This window comes from Alosa pseudoharengus, unplaced genomic scaffold (genome assembly GCF_046254945.1).
Source record: "Alosa pseudoharengus isolate Yale_2024_CS ecotype anadromous, Long Island Sound unplaced genomic scaffold, YU_APseudo_1.1 YU_APseudo_1.1_scf_16, whole genome shotgun sequence".
Classification (NCBI taxonomy): domain Eukaryota; kingdom Metazoa; phylum Chordata; class Actinopteri; order Clupeiformes; family Clupeidae; genus Alosa; species Alosa pseudoharengus.
In genome coordinates, this window is record NW_027468630.1 from 2,250,812 (window position 1) to 2,276,669 (window position 25,858).

General features: G+C 44.6%; 1 protein-coding gene across 1 annotated transcript; it reads left to right on the forward strand.

Moving 5' to 3' along the window:
* The first annotated feature begins 987 nt into the window (after nucleotides 1-987).
* On the forward strand, nucleotides 988-25,597 carry ca7 (carbonic anhydrase VII). Its single transcript, XM_076286664.1, has 7 exons — nucleotides 988-1,024; nucleotides 1,650-1,847; nucleotides 5,163-5,281; nucleotides 5,689-5,784; nucleotides 6,446-6,508; nucleotides 6,833-6,988; nucleotides 25,475-25,597. The coding sequence occupies exons 1-7, from the start codon at nucleotides 988-990 to the stop codon at nucleotides 25,595-25,597; spliced, it is 792 nt and encodes a 263-aa protein (XP_076142779.1).
* Nucleotides 25,598-25,858: the final 261 nt, after the last annotated feature.

A 25,858-nucleotide genomic window follows, 5' to 3' on the forward strand; every position in this document is an offset into this window, starting at 1 on the left:
GCGCACTTACTGTAGTAGGCTACAGCCAGATGGCTCTGGCTACAGCTTTAGGTAAATACACTGTATTATCTATTGATTTTCGTTACGAAAGATTATTGTATTAAGAATAGTTGTGAATATGTTTATTATATTACGCAAATAATAATAGGTATATTGTAGGCTATGCCATTGTGATTAAAAAGGCAAAATATCCTACCGCCAATTAGACTTTTCTCGTGGCTGAGGTGCTATGCCCCAATTGTTTCAAATACATAATGTGGTATGCATGCCTTGATATATGGTGAGAAACAGATTCAAAATATTAGCCTTCATCAATCTTTAACTATCTTTAATGTAGGCCTAGGCCATAGCCTGTTGCAGAGGCGGACATCCCGGGTCCAGACATGTCCTTAATTCGTTCTACCTGTGCACTTAACACAGCTGATATCACTAATTATCTGATCCACCTGGCTGTTTAGGATGAGCTGCTTTACTAAATGGTAGGCCTTTTACTTTCTGAACCCGGGATGTCAGCCTCTGCCTAATTGTGGAAATCTGATCCCTTATTCAGCCTAATTTGTCAGAACACCGAGTTGCCAACCCTGTAATTACCCCCCCCCCCCTGATTCCATGCTAAAATCTCCTTAATATTCCCGTTTCAATTACCTAAAAATGAGGGGAATAATTCTGTTGCATTGTGTAACCGTAATGCTCAGCACTAACATCACGCACGCAACAGCTTGTGGCAACCTACTACGTTTTGAGAATATCTTTGAGCAAGAGGATTCTGAGGGGGCGTGGTAAGAGAGGATAACTACACTTGCCTCATAATACACGCGCTCACAAGAAGCTTTCAGTTGCCCCATCTCTCCCTCAAGCTTCAGTCAGGGCATTTCTGCGAAACTCCATTCATTCATCAGTTCACCAGCGCCCCCGTTGTTTGGAAATACCCTCGCAGCCAGAGTGTGTTGCAGCTGAGAAGCCAAGTGCCAAGAGGAATTCCTCGAAATGACCGGACACCACTGGGGATACGGAGAGGAGGACGGTAAGTTAATTAAGCGAGTGTGCCAGCAGTATGCACGTTTTCTGCATATTAAATCATCATCTCTTGCGGTCAGTCAGAGATCTTTTGAAGATAGGAATTGTAACTTCACAGGAACGCACTGAGTAGTAGCCTACCATTGGTCAGTAACTATTGTATCAAGACAGAACTCCAAGTCCTCTTTCATGTTCGTAAAGCAGGGCACAGGGATTAAGAAGTAGCCTACTTTGCAAGTGGCTTGGACGTGAGCTCCTTTGTCTTTCAATTGGATTCATAATGCATTGTCAAGAAAGGCAGAGGCAATCCATCAGACAGAAACAGAAGGGCACAGAAAGGCATAGGGCAGTCTTTTTGAGCTCATTTGGTATAATGGTCACTGGGTATAATGGTCATTGGGTATAATGGAAAACAGCACATCACACTGATATGCTGTAATGATGGTACACCTATGGATTATAAAAATGCTTTAGACGGGGTTGAAGGTTGACAGGTTGTTCACCTGTGATCTCATCTTCTGGGTCATTAACGACAGGTTTTTGTGACATCATGACTTTGAACTGTATCTTTTTTTATGGGACCAGTTTCTGCACTTGTGTGATTCTACCCTCTGCCCACCTGTGTCTCTCAGGCCCTTCCGCATGGCATAAAGACTACCCCATCGCCCAGGGCAACCGCCAGTCTCCCATCGACATTGTCCCCACGGAAACGGTCTACGATGCCAACCTGCCCCCCATCTTCCTGTCCTATGAGAACTGCACATCCACCAGCATCTCCAATAACGGCCACTCGGTTGTGGTGGAGTTCGAGGACTCGGACGACCGATCGGGTAAGGAGACCAGAGAGGAGATGTGATCACCTACTCACCCACCAACCAGCTCACCTGCAGCACCTTGACCGGTGACATCATGTGACTGACTGGCAGGCGACCTGGGTCTGTGATGTCACCCAGCTCTGGTGGGGTTTAGGGTTTGTAGGTTGGGGCTTATTCTTAGCCTGATCCCTTTAAGCTCACCTCACCTCTTTCAGCACAGAGAACAGAAGTGCCTGACCGGTAGGGCCCACAGACCATAGCCAGTCCTTGAGGATGACCCCATTTTGGTGAGAGGGAGTTCTAATACGAGACCTTGGGAAATATTAGTCCTGAGGTGTGGAAATGTATGATTTGAATAGCAAATCAAGTGGAATGCCTTGATATGATGCTGGTGATTCACCTTTGCCTAAGAGTCACCACAAGGCCTGTCCATGTTCTTTGCATAGACTGGTGTGGTTACACATGCCATACCATTGTTTAGTACACACACACACACACACACACGTGTGTTCTCTTTCTGTGTAAACAGTTGTAAAACAGTTGTGCTAATCCACTTATTTTAAAACCTAATACTCTTTGCACATTCAACCATTGTTTAGTATACTAGTTTAAATGTCCATGTAGGCTGGAAAATGTTCACCATTCATTATTGAGGACATGTTATTGTTTTATCAAAAAGTGTATTTAATTCTTAAGGAGCCATAATATTTACATAACCCCGCTGTGATTTGGCTGCTAGTTTTTATCAGCTTTTATCATGTTGTACATTGGACCAGGCTCTCTGTGTCAGACTCAAAGCCATTGTTTTCCACTTCCACAAGTCCGATCTTGGAACATAACCATATAAATCACTGTACACATCAGCAATATTACTCCCACAGTGATCTGATTAGCGTTGAAGCCATGTCTACTTTATAATGGCTGACGTGTACTAAAAGATGTACTTTGAAAGGTTAAACACAGATGTGCAACTGCTGAGCTGGGTCTCAGTGGTATAGTCATTGCAGTTTCTTATATATCTATGGTATGCAGTAGCTGTCTCTCAGTGGTATAGTCATTACAGTTTCTTATATGTCTATGGTATGCAGTAGCTGTGTCTCAGTGGTATAGTCATTGCAGTTTCTTATATGTCTATGGTATGCAGTAGCTGGGCCTCAGTGTGTACTCTAAAGACAGGCGAGGGGACTGACCTGATGTGTCAGCAAACACAACACAAAGTATAAGTATATATACTCTTTTGATCCCTGTATAAGTATATATACTCTTTTGATCCCGGGAGGGAAATTTGGTCTCTGCATTTAACCCAATCCGTGAATTAGTGAAACACACACAGCACACAGTGAACACACAGTGAGGTGAAGCACACACTAATCCTGGCGCAGTGAGCTGCCTGCTACAACGGCGGCACTCGGGGAGCAGTGAGGGGTTAGGTGCCTTGCTCAAGGGCACTTCAGCCGTGGCCCACTGGTCGGGGTTCGAACCGGCAACCCTCCGGTTACAAGTCCAGAGTGCTAACCAGTGGGCCACGGCTGGCCCAAACCGTATGCCGGTGCCTGTTTAGGGAACTCTCTGGTTTAGCGAGTCATTTCATGACTGAGTACACTCCTATCTATGTGCACACACAAACATGGACACACACACACACACACACACACACACACACACACACACACACACACACACACACACACACACACACACAAACAATACATGTAGCCGTGTAACAGTCACATAACTACACTTTATCAGAACCAATAGCTTAATATAGTTGACTGACTGACTTATATGCTATGTACACACACACACACACACACACACACACACACACACACACACACACACACACACACACACACACACACACACACACACACACACACACATACCCAGCTGTTATTAAAGACTTGAAAGCCACAGATGCTTCAGGTTTAAATCAATTAGTGGGGGACAAATGTCTGGTCAATTATGCTGTCTGTTTTGAGAGAGAGAGAGAGAGAGAGAGAGAGAGAGAGAGAGAGAGAGAGAGAGACACACACACACAGACACACACACACACACACACTGCATTTTATTTTACTTTTACCTATTTATTTTATTCTTATGAAAATCTACTGACATGTACAGTATGTGTTCAGATTTATTGTATAACTGCTTTGGCAATATAAGTGAGCTTGTCATGCCAATAAAGCATTCTTGAATTGAATTGAATTGAATTGAATTGAGAGAGAGAGAGAGAGAGAGAGAGAGAGAGAGAGAGAGAGAGAGAGATTGTCTGTCATGTTGCATGTGTTGTCTCTAGTGGTGTTTGACAGATTTTCACACCTACTGGCCTGGCATGAGTGGCATCCACTGGCATGAGGGGCGCTCTAACGAAGGGCTCTGGCCTCTAGTCGCCAACAAGCCCAGCCGAGCAGCTGGACCAGAGATATTATCTCAGTCACCCAACACTGCCAGCTTTCTCTTCACCCTTCTGAACCATGTCAGATAGGCTGCCTCTCTCTCTCTCTTTTTCTCTCTCTCTCTCTCCCAAAATCAACAGACAGAAGGTAAGCAGTCAGTCATGATACTGAATGATGAAATGGAAACAATATGTGGAAATTGCTTACATGCGTAATTCTGTGGAAACAGAATTGATGAGACATGTTCCTAACAGATCAAATCAACCCAGGGTCCACGCACAGCCTGGTTAGGTGCAGGTAGATTGCAGGAACAAACTTAAATAGCAATAATTAGAACGCTCTACCGCACACTATTGACTTTACTCAATTTAATTCAGAGCGAACAATGCGTTTCGCATACAGCGTTCTCAGGTTTGCTCAGGTATATCTGTTCGCTCTGAATAAAATTGAGTAAAGTCAATAGTGTGCGGTAGAGCATTCTTCTTATTGCTATTTATGTTTCTAACACATGTTTGGCACAATGCATTACAGATTTTCATTTATGTCATGTGCTGGGTGTTAGCAATGTGTAGTTTGATTAACTGGTTGGACCTGCACTTCACAATAGTTTTATTGTGCTACCAATGAGAGTTTTCAACATCATTGTCTCTCTGTCATTAAACAGTGGCCATTGCACAATGCAGCTTATTGGAATGGAAACCCAGCCAAGGCCATAACAGTTCTACCATCATGGAGAAGGAAAGAGAGTTGTTGTTTTGTGCACTACTCTCTCTGTCTCCACGCTTGATGATGCTGTAGATGCCTGCTGAGGTGATCGTGTCTGTTGTGTGGCAGCTGGTTATGCCAAGCTGCCAGCTGGGCATGCCATGGGCTCAGCAGGGCATCGCCAGGGTGACGGGGTTAATAAGGCTGCTTTGTGTTGCCATGACAGTGATCCAGGGAGGCCCGCTGGACAACGCCTACAGGCTGAAGCAGTTCCACTTCCACTGGGGGGGCAAGGGTTGCCATGGCTCTGAGCACACTGTCGCCGGCAAGACCTTTGCATCGGAGGTGAGCACACAGTCACAGTGACACAATAACTCCAGGCCTCTCGGACAGCCTGTTTGTCCGCTGGACAAAGCATGTTTTGGGAGCCATGAATCTGATTGGATCTGTGTGACTGCAGTGTGTGACTACAGCCTTGTGCCACAATGTGTTACATCATATGGTTATGAGGTGCTGTTGAAACCTCCGCTGCTGTTGAAACAGCGGCTAAGTACGCATTGTGTGCCAGGGCAGAGGACCAAGATCTGAAACTGACGTTGTATAATATCGTCCATACATCAAGAGATTCCTCTTCACTGTGACATTGCCCTGTTTGTAGACTTCCACTGTGCCCCCAGTAAGCCCTCTTCCTTTTCCTTCCTCTTCCCCTCCTCCTCCTCCTCTTCCTCTTCTTCCTCTCGTCCGGTCCATAGCTACATCTGGTCCATTGGAATGCCTCCAAGTACAAGACATTTGGGGAAGCAGCATCAGCTCCTGATGGCCTGGCTGTCCTTGGTATCTTTCTGGAGGTCAGTGTGAGCGTTTGTGCATGTGTGGGCAAAAATCTAGGCCACACACACACACACACACACACACACACACCAGTAATTCCCAGAGAATTTAATTCCATTTGTGGTGGTTGGTTTGCAGAATTAACTTGACTGCAACAGTTTTTAACAAATTAGCGCAGCGTGGTTATGATGCTAACCAGATTTAAGCACAATTTAGTACAACCTGAAAAATCATTGTGTGGTGGTCAATGTTGATATTGTGGTGGGCCGCCACAAATACATGTAAGTCAATGTATGGGAAACACTGCACACACACACACACACACACACACACACACAGTGGTATGTGGATATTAAATGGGCAGTTGCTCTTTTCCTGTGCCATATTTCTTCTCTTTGGGATAGTCCTGCTGTTGAAGCTGAATCTGTCCCCTCGTAGCCAGCAGTTTATGGCCGGTTTGCTTATGGTCCTGATTATCTGTCTTATACCACAGCCACCATACTGTCACTGTCCACTTAGCTGTGGAATAAATATGCTAGCTAAAAGCCTGTGCTGTATCATTAATAGAGACACTATTAGGAAGAGTGGGGAACGTGGATGACAGTCTATGACATTAGTTTCACTTTCAGCTGGGTCCATTCTTGTCAGTGTTTTAGTTTCTTTCCTCTACGTCCCTAGACAGGAGATGAACACAGAGGATTGCACAAGATAACAGACGCCATGTACATGGTGAAGTTCAAGGTACGTGGGATTCCCTTGATGGTTGTATGTTTTGGGTGAGAGGGTTTGCAAACATTAATAATTTCCTTTTAATTAGTGAATATGATTGATTTGTCACTGCTGATAACCTGCCCTGAAATATTATTTTTAGTATTTAGAGAGCTAGAGTGGTAACAAAAAAAATGAATAATCACATTGAATGACACAGCACACAATCAGTATTTATATATAAACGTCAATACCCCAACACCATGACCACCAGGTGTGCATTTATTGTATTGGACTGTAGTGGACTTGCTGAACTATCTTGACATGGTTCGGTTTGGTGGCTGCTTTCCTTCTTAGGGAACGATGGTGGACTTCAAAGGCTTCAACCCCAAATGCCTTCTGCCCGACAACCTCAACTTCTGGACCTACCCCGGATCCCTGACTACTCCCCCCCTGCACGAGAGCGTCACCTGGCTTGTCCTCCAGGAGCCGATCATGGTGTCCGAAAAACAGGTGAGGGGCAGTTAATGTGGTTGTCAGAGCACCTTGCCTAGACCTCGTGTGTGTGTGTGTGTGTGAGGGAGAGAGTGTGTGTGAGAGAGTGTTTGGGTGGGGCACAACTATGGAAATGGCTAGTGTTTTATGTGATGTGTGGAAAATTGGTGGTCACATGAGCAGACCACATGATTTGACCAGGAGGAAACCGGACCAGACGGTTTGGCAAAGTTGTCTGCCCGCAGATGCCTCTTCCTCTGTTCATCTCACGCTTTCCTCCCTTGTGCCGTGTTGTCTTTAGTGTGTGTGTGTGAAAGACAGAGTCGAGGAGAAAAAACTAATTCTGATGATCAAAAGATGATTTTTGAATAAATTAAACATCTATTTTGTCTGATCATGGTACTGGGCACACCGTGTGTGTGTGTGTGTGTGTGTGTGTGTGTGTCTGTGTGTGTGTGTGTGTGTGTGTGTGTGTGTGTGTGTGTGTGTGTGTGTGTGTGTGTGTGTGTGTGTGTGTGTGTGTGTGTGTGTGTGTGTGTGTGTGTGTGTGTGTGTGTGTGTGTGTGTCATTCAATCATTTAGGGGAAACTGTAAGTATCGGTGGGTGGTATCGGGGACTTTTTTAATTTTTATCGGCCCGATGCCAGTATCGGGCCATCACTACAATCATCCAATGCTATTCATCCATTCTTTGTCTTGTTGGATTAGTTGTCTCTGAATGTCCAGATCCTAATGTATCTGGTCAGCCAGAAGAAGCTGAAGGGTTGTGAATTCCTCCAGATTGCGGATGATCATTGATCATAATACTCAAATATCTCCTTATACTTTCTTCTTTTGTTCTCCTTACTCTTGGGGTTCATGGTGGTCAGTGTGTGTGTGTGTGTGTGTGTGTGTGTGTGTGTGCGCGCAGTCGTGGCCTGCTGGTTAGGGCTTGGAACTGAAGGGTTGCTGGTTCGATCACCGACCAGTAGGAAAAATGTGGGTGGGGGAAGTGGTCGAGCACTGCTCTCCCATGCCCACATACCGCTGAAGTGCCCTTGAGTGTTAGTGTGTGCTTCACCTCACTGTGTGTTCACTGTGTGCTCTGTGTGTTCACTAATTCACGGATGGAATAAATGCAGAGACCAAATTCCTTGTATACGCAAGTATACCGTATTTTCCGGACCATAAGTCGCTCTGGAGTATAAGTCGCATTAGTCAAAAAAAGTGTCATGAACAGGAAAAAAACATATATAAGTCGCACTGGACTACAAGTCGCATTTATTTAGAAATGTATTTTACAAAATCCAAAACCAAAAACAGAGACTATGTAACTGGACTATTGAGGCCAAAAGGATTAATGTTAATGAAGACGAAGGAGTGAAGGCAGCCAAGAAGAGGGCCAGAAGGTCTAATTGTAAAGCAAAAGATTCACTGAAAGAAAATGCCATGTGGTACACCAAAATTTAGCTAAAATGTGGAGAATACAATGCAATCAAGCATTTTGGGCGATGTGGAGTCACAAGCTGGCAGCAGATTAAATGTTCATGAGAGAGAAAAACATGGTTTTAAAAGGAAGTGACCGAAGCAAGCCAGGCATAGACCTATAGGCCCGAAGGTAATTGTAAAGCAAATTACAAAAGATTCACTGAACAAAAATGCTAATATAGTACATGCAAATTTAGCTAAAAATGTGGAGAATGCAATGCAATCAAGCATTTTGGGCAATGTGGAGTCAATAGCTGGCAGCAGATTAAATGCTCACGAGAGAGAAATAGACGGTTTTAAAAGGACGTGACCAAAGCGCAAACCAGGCGATCGGCCTATAGGCCCGACAGTAATTGTAAAGCAATTTACAAAAGATTCACTGAACAAAAATGTTGATGTGGTACATTAATATTTAGCTAAAAATGTAGAGAATGCAACGCAATCAAGCATTTTGGGTGATGTGGAGTAACAAGCCGGCAGCAGATTAAATGCCCACGAGAGAGAAAAAGATGCGGTGTTAAGAAGACGTGCACAGACCGGTTTAAATAGGACGTGCAGAACCAAAGCTGCAGGAAGCAGGTGATATTAAGAAATGTATTTCACAAAATCCAAGACCAAGAACAGACAGATGTAACTGGACACATAGAAGCCAAAAATATTGACAATGTTAATGAAGACGAAGGAGTGAATAGCGGCAAGAGGCAAGCCGACGGCTGCTGACGAGTGCCCGCGCTAATTGTAAAGCAATTTACAAAAGATTCACTGAACAAAAATGCTGATGTGGTACATGAAAATTTAGCTAAAAATGTGTAGAATGCAACGCAAGCATTTTGAACGATATATTGGCACAAGCTGGCAGCCGAAGAAACACTCGGCTGGCCACCTCCGAGAGAGGCTATGGCATTTAAGCTACGTTTATACGGAGACGATGAAAAGAGAAGACTCAGAAGTGGCGTCTCGTCTTCATTTTTTTATTCGCGTTTAAACAAGCATTCTCAGGGGAAAATCTTTGTTTATATTGTAATGATTTGATAGCAACACTCACAGTTGTCCAATCAAAAGGTTTATTAGCTGAGAACGAGAGCAGGGACACAGACCCAGAACACAATGCACACAGAGTAGGTCAAGTACACACACACACTACACATACAGGGGAGGACGCAGCCCCCCACACAAAAAGGATCACACACGAAGGAGAACTAAAAGGGAAACATGTTACAACAAAGACGCTAACTTTAGACTTATAACTTAGGAGAAATATAGACATAAACCCCCAAATGTTCGCTCCCGTATCCCAGCATGCCCTGCGTGGGAGAACGCTAACAATGTCTTGTGCGCCGACGTTACATAGCTCCCCCAACAAGCCATTGCCGTCCTCGGCAATGACCACGAGGTAGCCACATGCTAACGTCGGCGCGCGTCGCCCGCCACTCAGTCCAGTGCGACAGTACCGCCAACTCGCGTGGGGTGCACGCTGCAGGAGCTCACTCAACGGGGAGCCACGCTGCTAGCAATCCAGTGCGGGCGTGCTAGCAGCCACGTAGCCGTCCCCGCTCGTCACCAGCTCCCTCTCAGCAGCCGCCCTCAGGCTGCACTTTCCGCGGCGTCACCGCGGCACTCCTCCTCTCCTGGCGGGGCCCTAGGTGGCCTTTCCAACCGTCGACACTGTACCAAGCACCGGGGTTCGAGGGGGGTCAGATGTAGCTGTACCAACGCCGCTCCGCTCTGACGATTCACCGACCAGGACAGACAGGCACCGACTCCGCTGCAGCTACCGTCTTCGGCATCCCTCCTCGTGTTGCCTCCTTGCAGAGCCGTCCTGCTCTGCTCACGGCCCGTTCCACTCCCTCGCGGCCTCAGCGAAGGCACGACCCCCGAGGTGGCCATGCTATCGAACTCCACACGACAAACTTTTTTTTTTTTTTTTTTTTTTTTTTTTAAAAAGGCGCCGGCCAACAGGCCAACTACAACGGGTGCCCACACAGCACGGTGCCTCTCACACGTACCCAAACGTTTAAAAGTTCAGAGGGCCTTTCCGTCAAAGCTGCCCCACCGTCGTGAGTTCGCTGCCCCCAGCGCCTCTGCCAACCGTCCGTCGTCCAGGAACCTCTTCCTTGCCGCTCTCCCTCGGCTCTGCTCACGCGTCGCGGCCACCGCCATCTCCACCCTCGAACCGCCCGGCGCGGAGTCACTGCCCAGGCCAGCGTCGTCTTCTCCGCGAACGCTTCTTCAGGCCCCTCTTCCGGCAAGATCTCCTCCCATGGCAGCAGGCAGGTCCAGACGACAGCACCTTTCCTCTGTCGGCAGTAGCGATAGAAGGCCCCGAGCTTTTTAGCAGCCCTTACAAGGGCTCTCTCCGGATCCTCTTGCGTGGGCCTCCACCCAGTGGTGAGGTCTCCCACTCCCAGCTTCTCTCGCTGAGCGGAGACCATGTTCGAAAGTCGCTTCTGATACCAATGTAACGATTTGATAGCGACACACACTGAGAACGAGAGCAGGGACACAGACCCAGAACACGATACACACGAAGCAGGTCAAGTACACACACACACTACACATACAGGAAAGGATGCAGCCCCCCACACAAAAAGGATCACACACGAGGGAGAACTAAAAGGGAAACATGTTACAATAAAGACGCTAACTTTAGACTTATAACTTAGGAGAAATACAGACATAAAACCCCAAATGTTCGCTCCCGTATCCCAGCATGCCCTGCGTGGGAGAACGCTAACAATGTCTTGTGCGCCGACGTTACAATATGAAGACGCAAGAGTATGTGATATTCGATTGGATATGCCGCTGGGTGGTGGTGTGATAGAACCCCGGTACGTCACACGCAGACATTCTAATTTGACAGTTTAGCCAGAGAGGTAATCAAGGCTCTTTGGTTTAGCCGTTTAGACGGAGACGCAACCCGGATCGTCTTCAAAACTCTACACTCTGGAAGGAGTCTTCAGATTTTTGTGTCTTTAAGCCCTAGATAGATAGATAGATAGATAGATAGATAGATAGATAGATAGATACTTTATTGATCCCCAGGGGAAATTCAAGGTCTCAGCAGCATACATACAACACAAACACATTCTTTAACAGCAGAAAGAGTAATTAAAGTATATACACAACTAAGCAGTAAGGACAGTAGAAGATAAAGAATATGCTAAATATACTAAAATACAAATTATACAAACACTTAATACAATATATAAAAATATACTAAAATACAAATTACAAATTATATTAACTAACACTTAATCTAAATCAATTCTAAAAACAGTATCCACATAGTGGTGATTAATAAATCAGAGGCGCTTGCAATGGCTGAGGCAGGGACTGAGCCTGTGATTCTCTGTGAATAGTAAGGTATGGTAAGGTGCTCTGTGTGAATGAGTGTCATGGTGGTAGTGCAATGGAGATAGTGGTCATGGTGATAGTGCAAATGAGTAAGTCAACAGTACAACAATGCAGAAATAAAGTAAAGTAAAGTCTATATATCTATATATTTAACTATTTAAGAAAATGTATGTGTGGCCACAGTTCGGCTGTGGCATGGAGGGGGGAGGGTTATGCATATGTGCTAATATAGCACGCAAACAGTGAGGCATAAAGACAGTGGTACAAGTGGCTAGTGGACAGACAGTACCAAACATGGAGGGGCTGAAGAGGCAGACCGACTATGCAGAGAAGTCTATCTCTCCTCTTCCCTTAAGTGAGGCATTGAACAGTTCAATGGCCCTGGGGACAAATGACTTTCTCAGTCTGTCAGTTGTGCAAGGCAGTGAGCGAAGTCTCCAGCTGATCAGGCTCTTCTGCTTAACAATAGTGCTGTGGAGTGGGTGACACTCATTGTCCAAGATGTTGATCAGTTTGTTCAGGGTCCTTTTGTCAGATAGTGAAGTAATGCCATCCAGTTCAGCTCCCACTACAGAGCCAGCTTTCCTTACCGCTCTGTCAATTCGCCCCACATCCTTCTTCCTTGTGCTTCCTCCCCAGCATACTACTGCATAGAAGAGGACGCTGGCAACAACAGACTGGTAGAACTTTCTGAGGAGCTTACTGCACACATTGAAGGACAGCAGCCTCCTCAGGAAGTACAGCCTGCTCTGCCCTTTCTTGTAGAGTGCATCAGTGTTGGCTGACCAGTCCAGTTTATTGTCCAGGTGGAGACCCAGATACTTGTAGGTGCTAACCACCTCCACATTGACCCCATCAATGTGGACTGGTAGCAGAGTGGGCTTAGACCTGCGGAAATCCACCACCAACTCCTTGGTCTTTGAAGTGTTAAGTTGAAGATGATTGAGTTTGCACCATTGCACAAAGTCCTCCACCAGGCTCCTGTACTCCTCCTCCTGCCCGTTCCTGATACACCCCACAATTGCAGTATCATCAGAAAACTTCTGCATGTGGCATGACTCGGTGTTGTAGCAGAAGTCAGATGTGTACAGGGTGAACAGGACTGGAGAGAGCACAGTTCCCTGTGGCGCTCCGGTGCTGCAGATCACAGTGTCAGAGAGACAGTTCTTCAGTCTGACGAACTGTGGTCGCTCGGTCAGGTAATCTGTAATCCAGGTTACCAGGTGAGCGTCCACACCCATCTGCAAGAGCTTGTCCAATCTGAGGGGCTGGATGGTGTTAAAAGCACTTGAGAAATCAAAGAACATGATTCTCACAGCACTTTTCCCCTTGTCTAGGTGAGAATGTGTCCTGTGTAGAAGATAAGTGATGGCATCGTCCACGCCCACTTTCTCCTGGTAAGCAAACTGTAACGGGTCTAGTGCATGGCGTACCTGGGGTCTGAGCATGCCTAAGACCAATCGCTCCAGTGTCTTCATCACATGTGATGTAAGAGCGACAGGTCTGTAGTCATTAAGCTCACTAGGTTGTGGCTTCTTAGGGACAGGGGTGAGACATGATGTCTTCCACAGTGTTGGAACTTGTCCAAGGCGTAGGCTCAAATTGAAGATGTGCTTCAGTGGCTCCCCCAGTTCAGCAGCACAGGCCTTGAGTAGCCTTGGGCACAGTCTGTCAGGCCCAGCTGCTTTATTGCTGCGCAATTTCTTAAGTTGGACTGTCACTTGATCTTTTGTAATGGTGAGGGGGTAAGGGGAGGGGAGGGGGAGGGGTGCATCTGGGATCTGTGTGTCTGATGGCTGTTGACTGAGGTCGTTGTCACCTCATTGTTCGTGATCGCCATGTGGGGGAGAGGTGCAAAATCCAGTGATGGTGGGGGTACGATAGCCTGTGATGATGGAGGTGAGTGTTGCGCTGGTATTGAGGGGGTGTGAGGATGGGGGCTGGGGGATGGTGGACAGACCACCGCCATTGGAGCTGGAGCAGGGCAGTCAAACCTGTTGTAGAAGTGGTTCAACTGGTTCGCCCTGTCCAGGTCCCCCTCCACAGAGCTGCTGTTCTTCTTCAGGCCAGTGATAACCTTCATGCAGTCCCATGTCTCCTTCAAGTTGTTTTCCTGCAGCTTCTGTTCCACCTTCTTTCTGTAATCCTCCTTAGCTTCCTTCAGCTTGAATTTGAGTTCCCCTTGCACGCGCCTCAGCTCTGCCATGTCCCCCTCTCTGAACGTCATCTTTTTCCTGTTGAGAAGGGTCTTGACATTGCTGGTTATCCAAGGTTTGTTGTTGGGAAAGCAGCGTACAGTTCTGGTGGGAACAACAATGTCCATGCAGAAGTTCAGGTAGTCAGTTGTGCACTGTGTGACCTCCTCCAAGTCCTGTCCATTCTGTAACACACTCCAGTCAGTACACTCGAAGCAGTCTCTCAGAGCCTCATCCACTTCCACTTCTGGCGGGGCACTGATGGCGGGGTCGCCGTGTAAACGAAAGGCACTTATGATAAAATATTTTGTCGTCTTCCTTCGCAATCGTTCTCGTATAAACGGCCCCTAAAACCAGGGTCAATATGCGCATTTAAAACCAGGGCCTAAATTTCAGCGTGGGTATTGCGCATAGTTATTAAGTATTGAGCATAATAATAAAAGTCCCACAACTCCATCATAATGAGAGAAATTCCCACACGTTACAGCACTGTCTGATAACATTAATCCAATAATGGAGCCCTGAAAGCGTGACTATTGACTGGATGCACCAACTCTGACTTCAATTGAACCCCATGCACACACGCACGCGCGCAGGACCACTTTGCGGGTGCCTCTCTCTCCCTCTCTCTCACCACTTAAGTCAAATTATAGCTATAGGTGCTTCTACATCAACCGCGATCGACAGGAAAGGAAAACAAACGTTTAGCGATCAGGAACCGTCAGGAATTTTGCGAATACAGAAGCATGACAGCCTAACGGATGTGTTCTCAATTTGAGGAACGTTATAATCGATTGCGGACGTAAACAGACAGATAGCCTACAGACACGGAGCGCATAGTAGGCCTACTTTCACTTTCTAGTGTGTGTATTCATTATGTGAAATATAATTAGTAGCAAAACAGTGATCAAATATTAGCCTACATGGCAGTGAGTTTTGTTTTAAAATGTTTTCATGCATGTCTAGATAACGGGTGAGGAATGTTTAGGAGACAGACTATCGTAAATCCTCAAATCCTTATGGCGGGAGTCTTTTATTTAGGCTGTGCAAAGCATAGCACCTTTATTTGGGGCATGGCTTGTACTGTTTGATATTGCTAAATATCGGGACTGATGACCACTGAAATCTGTGGGTTATTTGACGGTTCATGTATGAAGTGTCGGGATTTCCATCTGCTTATTGCGAGATAAGGCATCCGCTTTCATTTATTCATGGGACATGTGTTGTGTTGAAATGGAAACCTTATTCCGTATAGCCAAAGAGGTCTACGATAGCCTAAATTTAGGGTTGTGGCTAGATGGGATACAGCTAAGAACGGAAGTTACGTAACAGATAGTGAAATCTCGCCGCTCAGGACAGGAAGTAGGAAGCGATCGTGGATATTCCCAAGGGGGCAGGCGAATTCCCGGAAGTAGAAGCATCGATGTAGCGGTGGTTATCAACTCTCTGCTAACCCCATAGAACGCCCATTAATTTAGGATTTTTTTGAACTCCCATAACTTCATATAACATATCATGTGCCGATATTTTAGCTTCTGTGTTATCTACATAAACAATAAAAGGCAAAACAAGACTTGACTACCTCGTACGTAACGTTAGGTTCCCGTAAGAAGAATGTTTAGCATGTCCGGTTGAAGGGAAGCTAACGCACTGAAGGGAGATAACCGTATTGTTTGGATAAGAAGCGTAGTCCAGCCAGCACGGAAACTCGTGAACAAAGCTATGTAGCCTACAATAGCATTGTATGTTAAGGTAAAGCATAGAGGCAAGTAAACATAATGAAAAACAGTAGTTTTACCGTTAGGTAGTCTAACGATAATCATTTCAGAGGTTTTCGATGGATTGACCGTAGGTCAGAAAAGTGGAAAGAAGATTAGCTTCAAGGCTTGAAGCTATAACTTTTTTGTTTTGTTTTACCATGACTGTTTTTGAAGATGATCATGTGTGGTAGTTTCAACATTAACACGACTTGATATCACTTGTGAGGATGATATTAATAATAATACATAAATAAATGTTTAACTTTGATGACTTTGAAGGCGAAGGAAGTGTGAGAAGAATTTCTGTGTATCTATCATATGAGTTACAAGATTCAGTTCGATGGCTAACGTCACGAAGTTAAGTGCGAGTCTGCGCAGTACTGGGGGGACCAACTGAAAAATAGGGGAGTTCGACTTGCGGCAGATCTGTGCAGATCTGACTTGATGTGATGCATGCTGGGTTGAACACAATGCATACTGGGATGGACGCAATGCATACTGGTTAGAAATTCTGTCCGACTTCTGTCAGCCAGGGAGGGACTTACCACCGTGACACCATGTCACATGGCCTTAAAATATCGCGGGAGTCTTAGCCTGCAGACAGATCTTGCAGTTGCGTTCCACGAGCTGCACGAGCTGAAACACACCCTCATGACGTCAGTTCAAAGACGTGATAGGGCCATTTGGGAGGAATGTCCTCATGACGATTATGACTAGAGGCTCATGCTGCTTCCTTATGTTGGAATATGCGAAAATAAACAGAAATCGAAGGGATACCTTCTTATACGTGATTTCTGCAACAATGGTAGGCTAGCCTACTGAAAACGTTTTGATATTCTGTTATTTTCTGCTGTTGGCTAAATAGATAGACACACATATAGGGAAAACACTTGATATTGAATTTATGTGCTACAATGCAGGCCTGTTAACTGTATGACAACAGTGGTTTATTTAAACTACATCATAAGAATTTATTTCGTCAGTCATCATGCTCATTTTAATGAGTAAGAATGAAAGTTCTGCTGTGTTTATTGCAAACAACATATCTCCCGCGATGTCTCCCGCGAGTCACGTCAGGCAGACTGTAGCCTTTCTGTCCGGGATGAGCTGCCCTCTGTTGTAGCTCCTCCCGGCTAGCCTCTGAAGATCACGTTTACGTAGAAAGCCCGACGAAAGTCAGACTCGGGCAAGACGAACAAGCCTAATGACTCAGTGCCCTCCCATTGAGAACGACGGAGTCTGTTCGTCCATTTCTTTTACTGTCTATGGATATTCCACATAGATATATATACTGACTAGATGTCGCCTTGACTACTGCTGTTCATTGGAACGAATGCGTCAATCGAGACGCAATCTTGCCGCGGTGATCCACTCCTCTATAATGCATTAGCGTCAATCTAGGCAAAGATCTAACGAAAATAAAATCACCATAAATCGTCAAAATCTCAAGCAACTATCTAGTTTTTTGGGTTGTTCCAACTGACAGGCATGTGTTTATGGTCGAGTCTAGAGAAAACTAAGCTTTTGACGATAATAAAGATACATTTTACCCATGTAGCCTCATAGACTCCCATTCATTCTGCACTAGCTATCGGCGGCCCCTAGAGGAACAATGAGTGAACTGCAACCAGGTTCGATACAATGAAAGTATACAGGATCTCCGTAGACAGGCTCTGGTTGAGGCCACATACCTCTCGTCTCGTTGAATCATGTTAGTTGTAATCTCACCAGAAGTTGCTGTAGATCTGTAGAACATTTACTTCCGTGCTTTAACATGGTCTGCTACTACATAGGCCAGTCGTTACTTTTAAAATCATGGGTCAATGCTTTGGGCGAACGAGATGTAGCTTAAAGGAACACGCCACCCAAAATCAGTAGTGATGTATGTTCTTACCGTAACTTTCACGAGTTGAGTCGTACCTCTCCCGCGTCGGTAGGTGCACTCAAACGCTCTGTCGCGCGGCGCGAATGTGTTAGCATGTTGCTATGCTAGCGGGCTCTGCCGTGGCCGTAGAGAGAGACACATAGCAGTATTCAAACACCTCCACGTTTTACCTACTTAAATACAGTTGCAGGAGTTGATGAAAAATTTTAGGGCACACAACATGAAACGTGACTATTTTCCAAGCGAATAAACATGAGAACTACAATGTGTGGCGCAATAGCACTTGGGAGTACTTCGACCTAGCGTGGTAATATTATTAACACCTAATTGTAGATCCTATCCACCACAGAGTTTAGAATCCATGCTGGATCGACCCTCAGCCTCTCCCTCCCCTCTGAGCGAGAGAGGCACACACTAGAGGTGGTGGCTGGTTGTTTTAATGTAGGCTATATGGGTGATGCAGCGCTGCTGACGTGAGGCTAGAAAGCCCTTGCCTGTTCTAGAAAGACTGATCTAATGCAGCAAATATATTAAAAGGCAAAAGTCGTACATTGGCTAGGCCTATCCCCAGAAAATCAGCAGCAAACTCAGTCTCTGTCGCGCAAAACAGTCTCCAAATAAAACGCACATCGGCCTGTTGCCTATTCTGCCAGCTTGTGACAATATATCGTCCAAAATGCTTGATTGCATTGCATTCTCCACATTTTTAGCTACATTTTCATGTACCACATCAGCATTTTTGTTCAGTGAATCTTTTGTAAATTGCTTTACAATTACCGTCGGGCCTATAGGCCTATTGCCTGGCTTGCCTCAGCTTCGGTCACGTCCTTTTACAATTTTATCATTGTAATAAAAAACGCAATTTGCCACATAATTTCAGCATGCTCCTGGCCAACTAATTAATGCCTATTGTACTTTATTTTTTGCAAAAAGAAAGAAATCCTTCAAGTCATTCACATTATAGGCTACTTTACACACTGTTATGTCAGGTTGACTGACAAGCCTGTTCTGAAGACTCCCATTCATTTTGACTGCACGAGCGCGTCTTTTTCAGACAGACATCGCAATTAATTTTATAGCAGGCCATCGGACAAATATGACGCCTCGATATTAAAGAAACTCCGACTCCATTCATTCTGAAAGTCCACCGCACAAAAATGCAACGGGCATGTTCACATTTTTAGTAACAACCGCCAAACTTGCTTGCTTGCCTTACACATCTAAGTTTTCCGACTATTTTTCTTACCTTCTTTTTCCGCTGTGGATGTTAGTGAGTTTGTAGAAGTTTTAGCTCTTACGTTCTGAACATCTCGCACTGCCATCGCCCGATGTCATTTCTTAGTCATATCACTCTCTGTCTCTCTTTTAAATGCCTATTCCCTGAATGGTAGGCTACAATTATGTGTTTTATATATAGGCTAATATCTAAACAAAATAACCCAGGCAGTCTCATCTAGGATATAACACAGGTTGAAGTTGGTTCTATTTAGGGAGGTGAACATCTGTAGATGACTCAGAAATGACATCGGAAGACAAGGAGTGAATATGGCAAGAGGCAAGCCGAAGTCTGCTGACAAGGGCCCGACGGTAATTGTAAAGCAATTTACAAAAGATTCACTGAACAAAAATGCTGATGTGGTACATGAAAATGTAGCTAAAAATGTGGAGAATGCAATGCAATCAAGCATTTTGGACGATACATTGTCACAAGCTGGCAGAATAGGCAACAGGCCGATGTGCGTTTTATTTGGAGACTGTTTTGCGCGACAGAGACTGAGTTTGCTGCTGATATTCTGGGGATAGGCCTAGCCAATGTACGACTTTTGCCTTTTAATATATTTGCTGCATTAGATCAGTCTTTCTAGAACAGGCAAGGGCTTTCTAGCCTCACGTCAGCAGCGCTGCATCACCCATATAGCCTACATTAAAACAACCAGCCACCACCTCTAGTGTGTGTGCCTCTCTCGCTCAGAGGGGAGGGAGAGGCTGAGGGTCGATCCAGCATGGATTCTAAACTCTGTGGTGGATAGGATCTACAATTAGGTGTTAATAATATTACCACGCTAGGTCGAAGTACTCCCAAGTGCTATTGCGCCACACATCGTAGTTCTCATGTTTATTCGCTTGGAAAATCGTCACGTTTCATGTTGTGTGCCCTAACATTTTTCATCAACTACTTGTGCAACTGTATTTAAGTAGGTAAAACGTGGAGGTGTTTGAATACTGCTATGTGCCTCTCTCTACGGCCACGGCAGAGCCCGCTAGCATAGCAACATGCTAACACATTCGCGCCGCGCGACAGAGCGTTTGAGTGCACCTACCGACGCGGGAGAGGTACGACTCAACTCGTGAAAGTTACAGTAAGAACATATATCACTACTGATTTTGGGTGGCGTGTTCCTTTAATTCACAAATGAAAAAGCCATGAGAAAGGTGATTTTCTGACGTTTCAACAATGAAACCGAGTTTGCCATCATTGTGAGAACTTCCCAAATTTGTCGCTAATCGCTAAAAAGGTTTTCTATCGCTGGGGATGGCCAAGCGTCTAAATAGGTAACACTGACATTACGGGAGAACTAGTTTAGAACTTCAGATCCCCGCTCCAAGATGGCGGGGACGCATGCTGAGAAGCAGAAGGTGACATCTAGTCAGTATATATATCTATGGATATTCCAAAGGAAACAAAACAGGTTGTGGCTAGATGGGATAGCTAAGAACGGAAGTTACGTAACAGATAGTTTTAAATCTGCATGATTTACTTTTTTATAAAATCCGTAGCCTGATGCCTGGCAGCAACAATTTGTGTTTATTACATTAATACACAGGATTAGATGTTAAAATCCCTTGTGCCAAAATCCAAGGTAAAAACACATTCAGAAGCCCCTGCTCAAGTTTAACTTTAAAAAGCACACTACCCACAAATCCGCCAACAAATGGTCACAAGTACAATGCAAATGGCCTATCCAACAGCAGTAGCCTATATAGTATGCGGCATGTCATTGGGGTTATCAAGTGGGCACCCTCATTCACCGATGTTTCGTTAAGTTAGGCCCACGACACCTCATGAAGGCTTAACAGTGAAACCAGCGTCCTGGAGACACTCCCCTCCATGCTGCCACCATATTACCACATTGAAATATCCAATACTCAAAATACTCTTAACCAGCCCAGGCATGGTCTAAGTTGGCTAGGTCGGTCCGTCCCGTTGATGTGGACTGAACCATAAACCATAAAGAACCTTAGCCAAGTACCATCACCCTAGGCACAGCCCATCACAAACACAAAACAAATTAGCCAGTTAGCTTAGCCCATTATCTTAGGCCCCATCCCAAACACAAAACAAATTAGCCAGCAGTTAGCAGTTAGCTTACGCCCCATGCTGCCCCATATTACCACAACAAGCATCCAAATACCCTTAACCAACCTAGGCATGGTCTAAGTTGGCTAGGTCGGTCCGTCCCGTTGATGTGGACTGAACCATAAACCATAAAGAACCTTAGCCAAGTACCATCAACCTAGGCACAGTCCATCACAAACACAAAACAAATGAGCCAGTTAGCTTACCTTAGCTTGCGCCCCAGGAAGGGTAACTTCTCCTTACCCACGACCAAAACAAATGAGCCAGTTAGCTTACCTTAGCTTGCGCCCCAGGAAGGGTAACTTCTCCTTACCCACAACCATTCGCTTGCCCGTTCTGCTGCTAAGGACATGTTACTAACCACCTGCCTTAGACTTCGACCACAAATGCCCAATTCAGACAGCAAGCCAATAGCAAAATACTGCTTCAGCCTCTGGCAAGCTCATGGGGGCGGCATGCAACTGGTAGCTTGAGAGCAAGTTGGAGACTCGTGTAAGACAATGACTTTTCATTGGCAACAATATTAAACCAACCAACAATATAAAATATTAAGAAGAGCTCTTTTATGAGTTAAATTGAAACAAAATTATTACTGGCCTTTATTTGTCCGAATCTGAGGCCCGGCTAAAAATAGAATCCCGGCCATAATTTGATGATTTAGGTGCACATGTGCTTCAGGCATAGCGCTACCACTAATCTCTGACTGAAAGTGCACAGAACTTGTGCATTTGAGAGCGCTCTCTCGCGCTAGACAGTAATGTTTCATGTAGGGTTCATGTCAGTTAATATGAATTAACATTTAAAAACATGTTCAATTATATATTTCTTTTCATATTTAAGTCGCACCTGACTATAAGTCGCAGGGCCAGCCAAACTGTGAAAAAAAAGTGCGACTTATAGTCCGGAAAATACGGTACTTGGCCTAGAAACCTGATTTACATTTACATTAAGCATGAGTGTCCAGTTATAGAGAAGAATGCAGGGCTGTAGTCCAAGACAAGTCCAAGAGAGACGGAGTCGAGGCAAAAAAACAAATTCTCAACACCACTTACCTATGTAAAGGTTCTACTTTATTTTCTACACCACTTACCTATGTAAAGGTCCTACTTTACAACACCACTTACCTATGTAAAGGTTCTACTTTATTCTCAACACCGCTTACCTATGTAAAGGTTCTACTTTATTCTCAACACCACTTACCTATGTAAAGGTTCTACTTTACAACACCACTTACCTATGTAAAGGTTCTACTTTATTTTCTACACCACTTACCTATGTAAAGGTCCTACTTTACAACACCACTTACCTATGTAAAGGTTCTACTTTATTCTCAACACCGCTTACCTATGTAAAGGTTCTACTTTATTCTCAACACCACTTACCTATGTAAAGGTTCTACTTTACAACACCACTTACCTATGTAAAGGTTCTACTTTATTCTCAACACCACTTACCTATGTAAAGGTTCTACTTTATTCTCAACACCACTTACCTATGTAAAGGTTCTACTTTACAACACCACTTACCTATGTAAAGGTTCTACTTTATTCTCAACACCACTTACCTGTGTAAAGGTTCTACTTTATTCTCAACACCACTTACCTATGTAAAGGTTCTACTTTATTCTCAACACCACTTACCTATGTAAAGGTTCTACTTTATTCTCAACACCACTTACCTATGTAAAGGTTCTACTTTACAACACCACTTACCTATGTAAAGGTTCTACTTTATTCTCAACACCACTTACCTGTGTAAAGGTTCTACTTTATTCTCAACACCACTTACCTATGTAAAGGTTCTACTTTATTCTCAACACCACTTACCTATGTAAAGGTTCTACTTTATTCTCAACACCACTTACCTATGTAAAGGTTCTACTTTACAACACCACTTACCTATGTAAAGGTTCTACTTTATTCTTTATTCTATGTCAAGGCACAGCCAATTATAGATTAATTTTGAATAAATGAAACATCTATTTTGTCTGATCATGGTACTGTGTGTGTGTGGGGGGGGGGGGTCTGGCTAAAGCAGAAACACACTGATCAACAGTAGCAGTAGGTAATCCTTCTTACCAAAATGGTCAAAAGGCCTCTTTGTTCAGTAAGGAGCTCCGTTCAGGACTTGTGCCCTTACTGCATCGTGTCCAGCCCCTACACACACACACACACACACACACACACACACACACACACACACACACACACACACACACACTCCCACTTCCACATCACTCTGACCTTAAGAGGGCTTCACACTCTTATATAACTCAGCACATGCTGTAAATACTATTTACGTCACGTTTAGAGTTCATTGAAAATTCACACCAAATGGAAAAATATGGAAATAAAAAGTTTTTTTTATTCCCTAGTTAAACCATAAGCAAGCAATATACAATATACCTAAGACTTCAGATTCAACAAATGGTTACAAGTTCTGTTAATTTGCATCTATTTAATCCTTTTTAACAAAATTAGCCATTTAAAATTTCTGGCCTGTAACAGTTAATACATGATATGTGCAAAATGCCATACGTAGATTATTGCCCCCGATTCTTAGATGTAACCTATTTGTAAGCCTCAGAGATTTCCACGTTTCCTGTGGAGCCTTGATTCCCCTTGTTTCTCTTCTTCCGTTGGCCTCCTGATATGACTTAATGATTAGTGAAAATGGGGCAGAGCCTGAAGGCCTGCTAAGCCTACATTTGCTCCTGGTGGCTTGTGCTGCTTTTGAGCAGTCCTCAGACATGCCGAGGATCTCCTCCGACTCCAGTTACTGCAGTGGCAGCATGCTTCTCTCACGCTCTGGGTCTCGCCAGGGCCCAGGTCTTAGTGACGGCAACGCCAGCAGCAGTTCAAGTCACTGACTTCACTGAAACACTGAACACTCAACAAACTAGAGATTAGACAATGATACAAACAGCATGATTTCCATTTGTAATCATATTGTTTTCTGTTATATGTAAACTGTATGCATTTCACATTTCATAGTGAGAGATCACATTTTCATATGACCTGTTGTAAAAGGTGTTGATTCCTAAGTGGATGATGGTGTGGTTTCACCCCATGAACAGAACACTGGTCTCCCTCTTACCCGAGATAACACCCAGAGTCTCAGGGCCAGATGTACATACATTTGCGAACGTAGCGTTATTAGCGTCATGGACAAACCGCAGATTGCGAACGCTGTCAGACCCAAGTTTCCGTCGCATTTATCAATCGTTCAATCCTTAGTGTAAACTGCACCTTTCTCTGCCTTTCTCCGCCCATAAACGCAATTTACGAATGTCCACAACTGAATGGCAGCGCCTACATACAGTACAAGCGCAGTTGAATGAAGTTAACTGATGACAACATTAAGAATCAAACGTTTAGCGATCATGAAATAATACCATGTGATAAGATGTCAACAAGCAGGGAGATAATGAATATCAGTAGTTCTAGTCAAACTACTTGTGCTCGTAGGCTATGGAAGATCATGGTCAAATCTAGCAAGTAGGAAAGTTTAAGTGAATGACGTGAAAGTAAGACATTCGAAAGGCCAACGAAAGTTAATGTTGCTTTTGGATAGTACAAAGACTTACAAAACTGGTGCTCTAAATAGCGATTCTGTTGTCTTTGAAAGGTTCTCTTATTGACGCATTGAACTGCAATTTGGATTAACACCTGCTTTTACAAGGCGGAAGTATTTAGGCACAGAATAGACGTGCGCTTTCAGGAGCAGTCTTTGTACATACCGCGGAATACATAATTAGGTGCTATTTACTCTTCCCCTCCCATCTTTTTACGCTAAACTCCCACTTTCCCCTGGATCCTCCCATGAATGCATATGCATAACATTAAAAACGCAATCTGCCACTTTCAGCTCCCGTGACAGGCAGTTTGCGCTTTTACATCATTGCAACCTGTTTGTACATACCTCGCAATGATTTTACACGCCCGTTGCGAAACAAATACGCCTGAAGTGGGCGCAAAAGCGTTAGTACATCTGGCCCTTAGTCTCTCTCTTACAGTTGAACTCACAGACTGTACCTAACTACAGAATACAGACTGAATGTGTTGGACTCTCTCTAGGATTGTTCTCTATAGGAATCTCTCAGTTCACCACCCCCCTGTGTTCAGCCATCCAGTGGCCAGTGCTGCACTGAGGGCTTATGGGAAATTTAATTAAGGGCAGCTTTGGTGGCACGGCATGCTGTCTGCATGCCTCAGGCATGGACTGCTCTCCTGTGTGTGTGTGTGTGTGTGTGTGTGTGTGTGTGTGTGTGTGTGTGTGTGTGTGTGTGTGTGTGTGTGTGTGTGTGTGTGTGTGAGAGATATATAAGAGAGAGGGGGCAGAGACCACTGAGTGAGATGCTTTGATCTTCTCAATCTGATTAACATTGATTGACAGGTATGCCTTGTGTGTTTCTTTGTCTTGCACTTACAACATGGATTGTTTTGATCCATTTCCTCTCTCTCTCTGCTTCTCTCTACCCTTCAGATGGGGAAGTTTCGACTGCTGTTGTTCAGCGGTGAGGAGGAGGAACAGAGGAAGAGGATGGAAAACAACTTCCGACCGCCGCAACCCCTCAAAGGCAGAAAGGTCCTGGCCTCCTTCAAATAACCCCATCCCATGCCAACCCCTCTGGCCAGCACTACATCTCCTGCACTCTTTCGCTCTGCTCCAGAGAATAATCTACAGTAGAAGCGGTCCCCATCATTTTGGTTACACAACATTTATATAGGTTAATTGTAACAGAAAACAACTGAATTTTCTATAGAAAAAAGCCTTCAAGGCTTCATGCAAACATGCCGTCTTACCCAATCATGCATATCTGGCTATACATCCAGAAGGTCTTTTTAGCATAGAAACACTTTAGGCTCC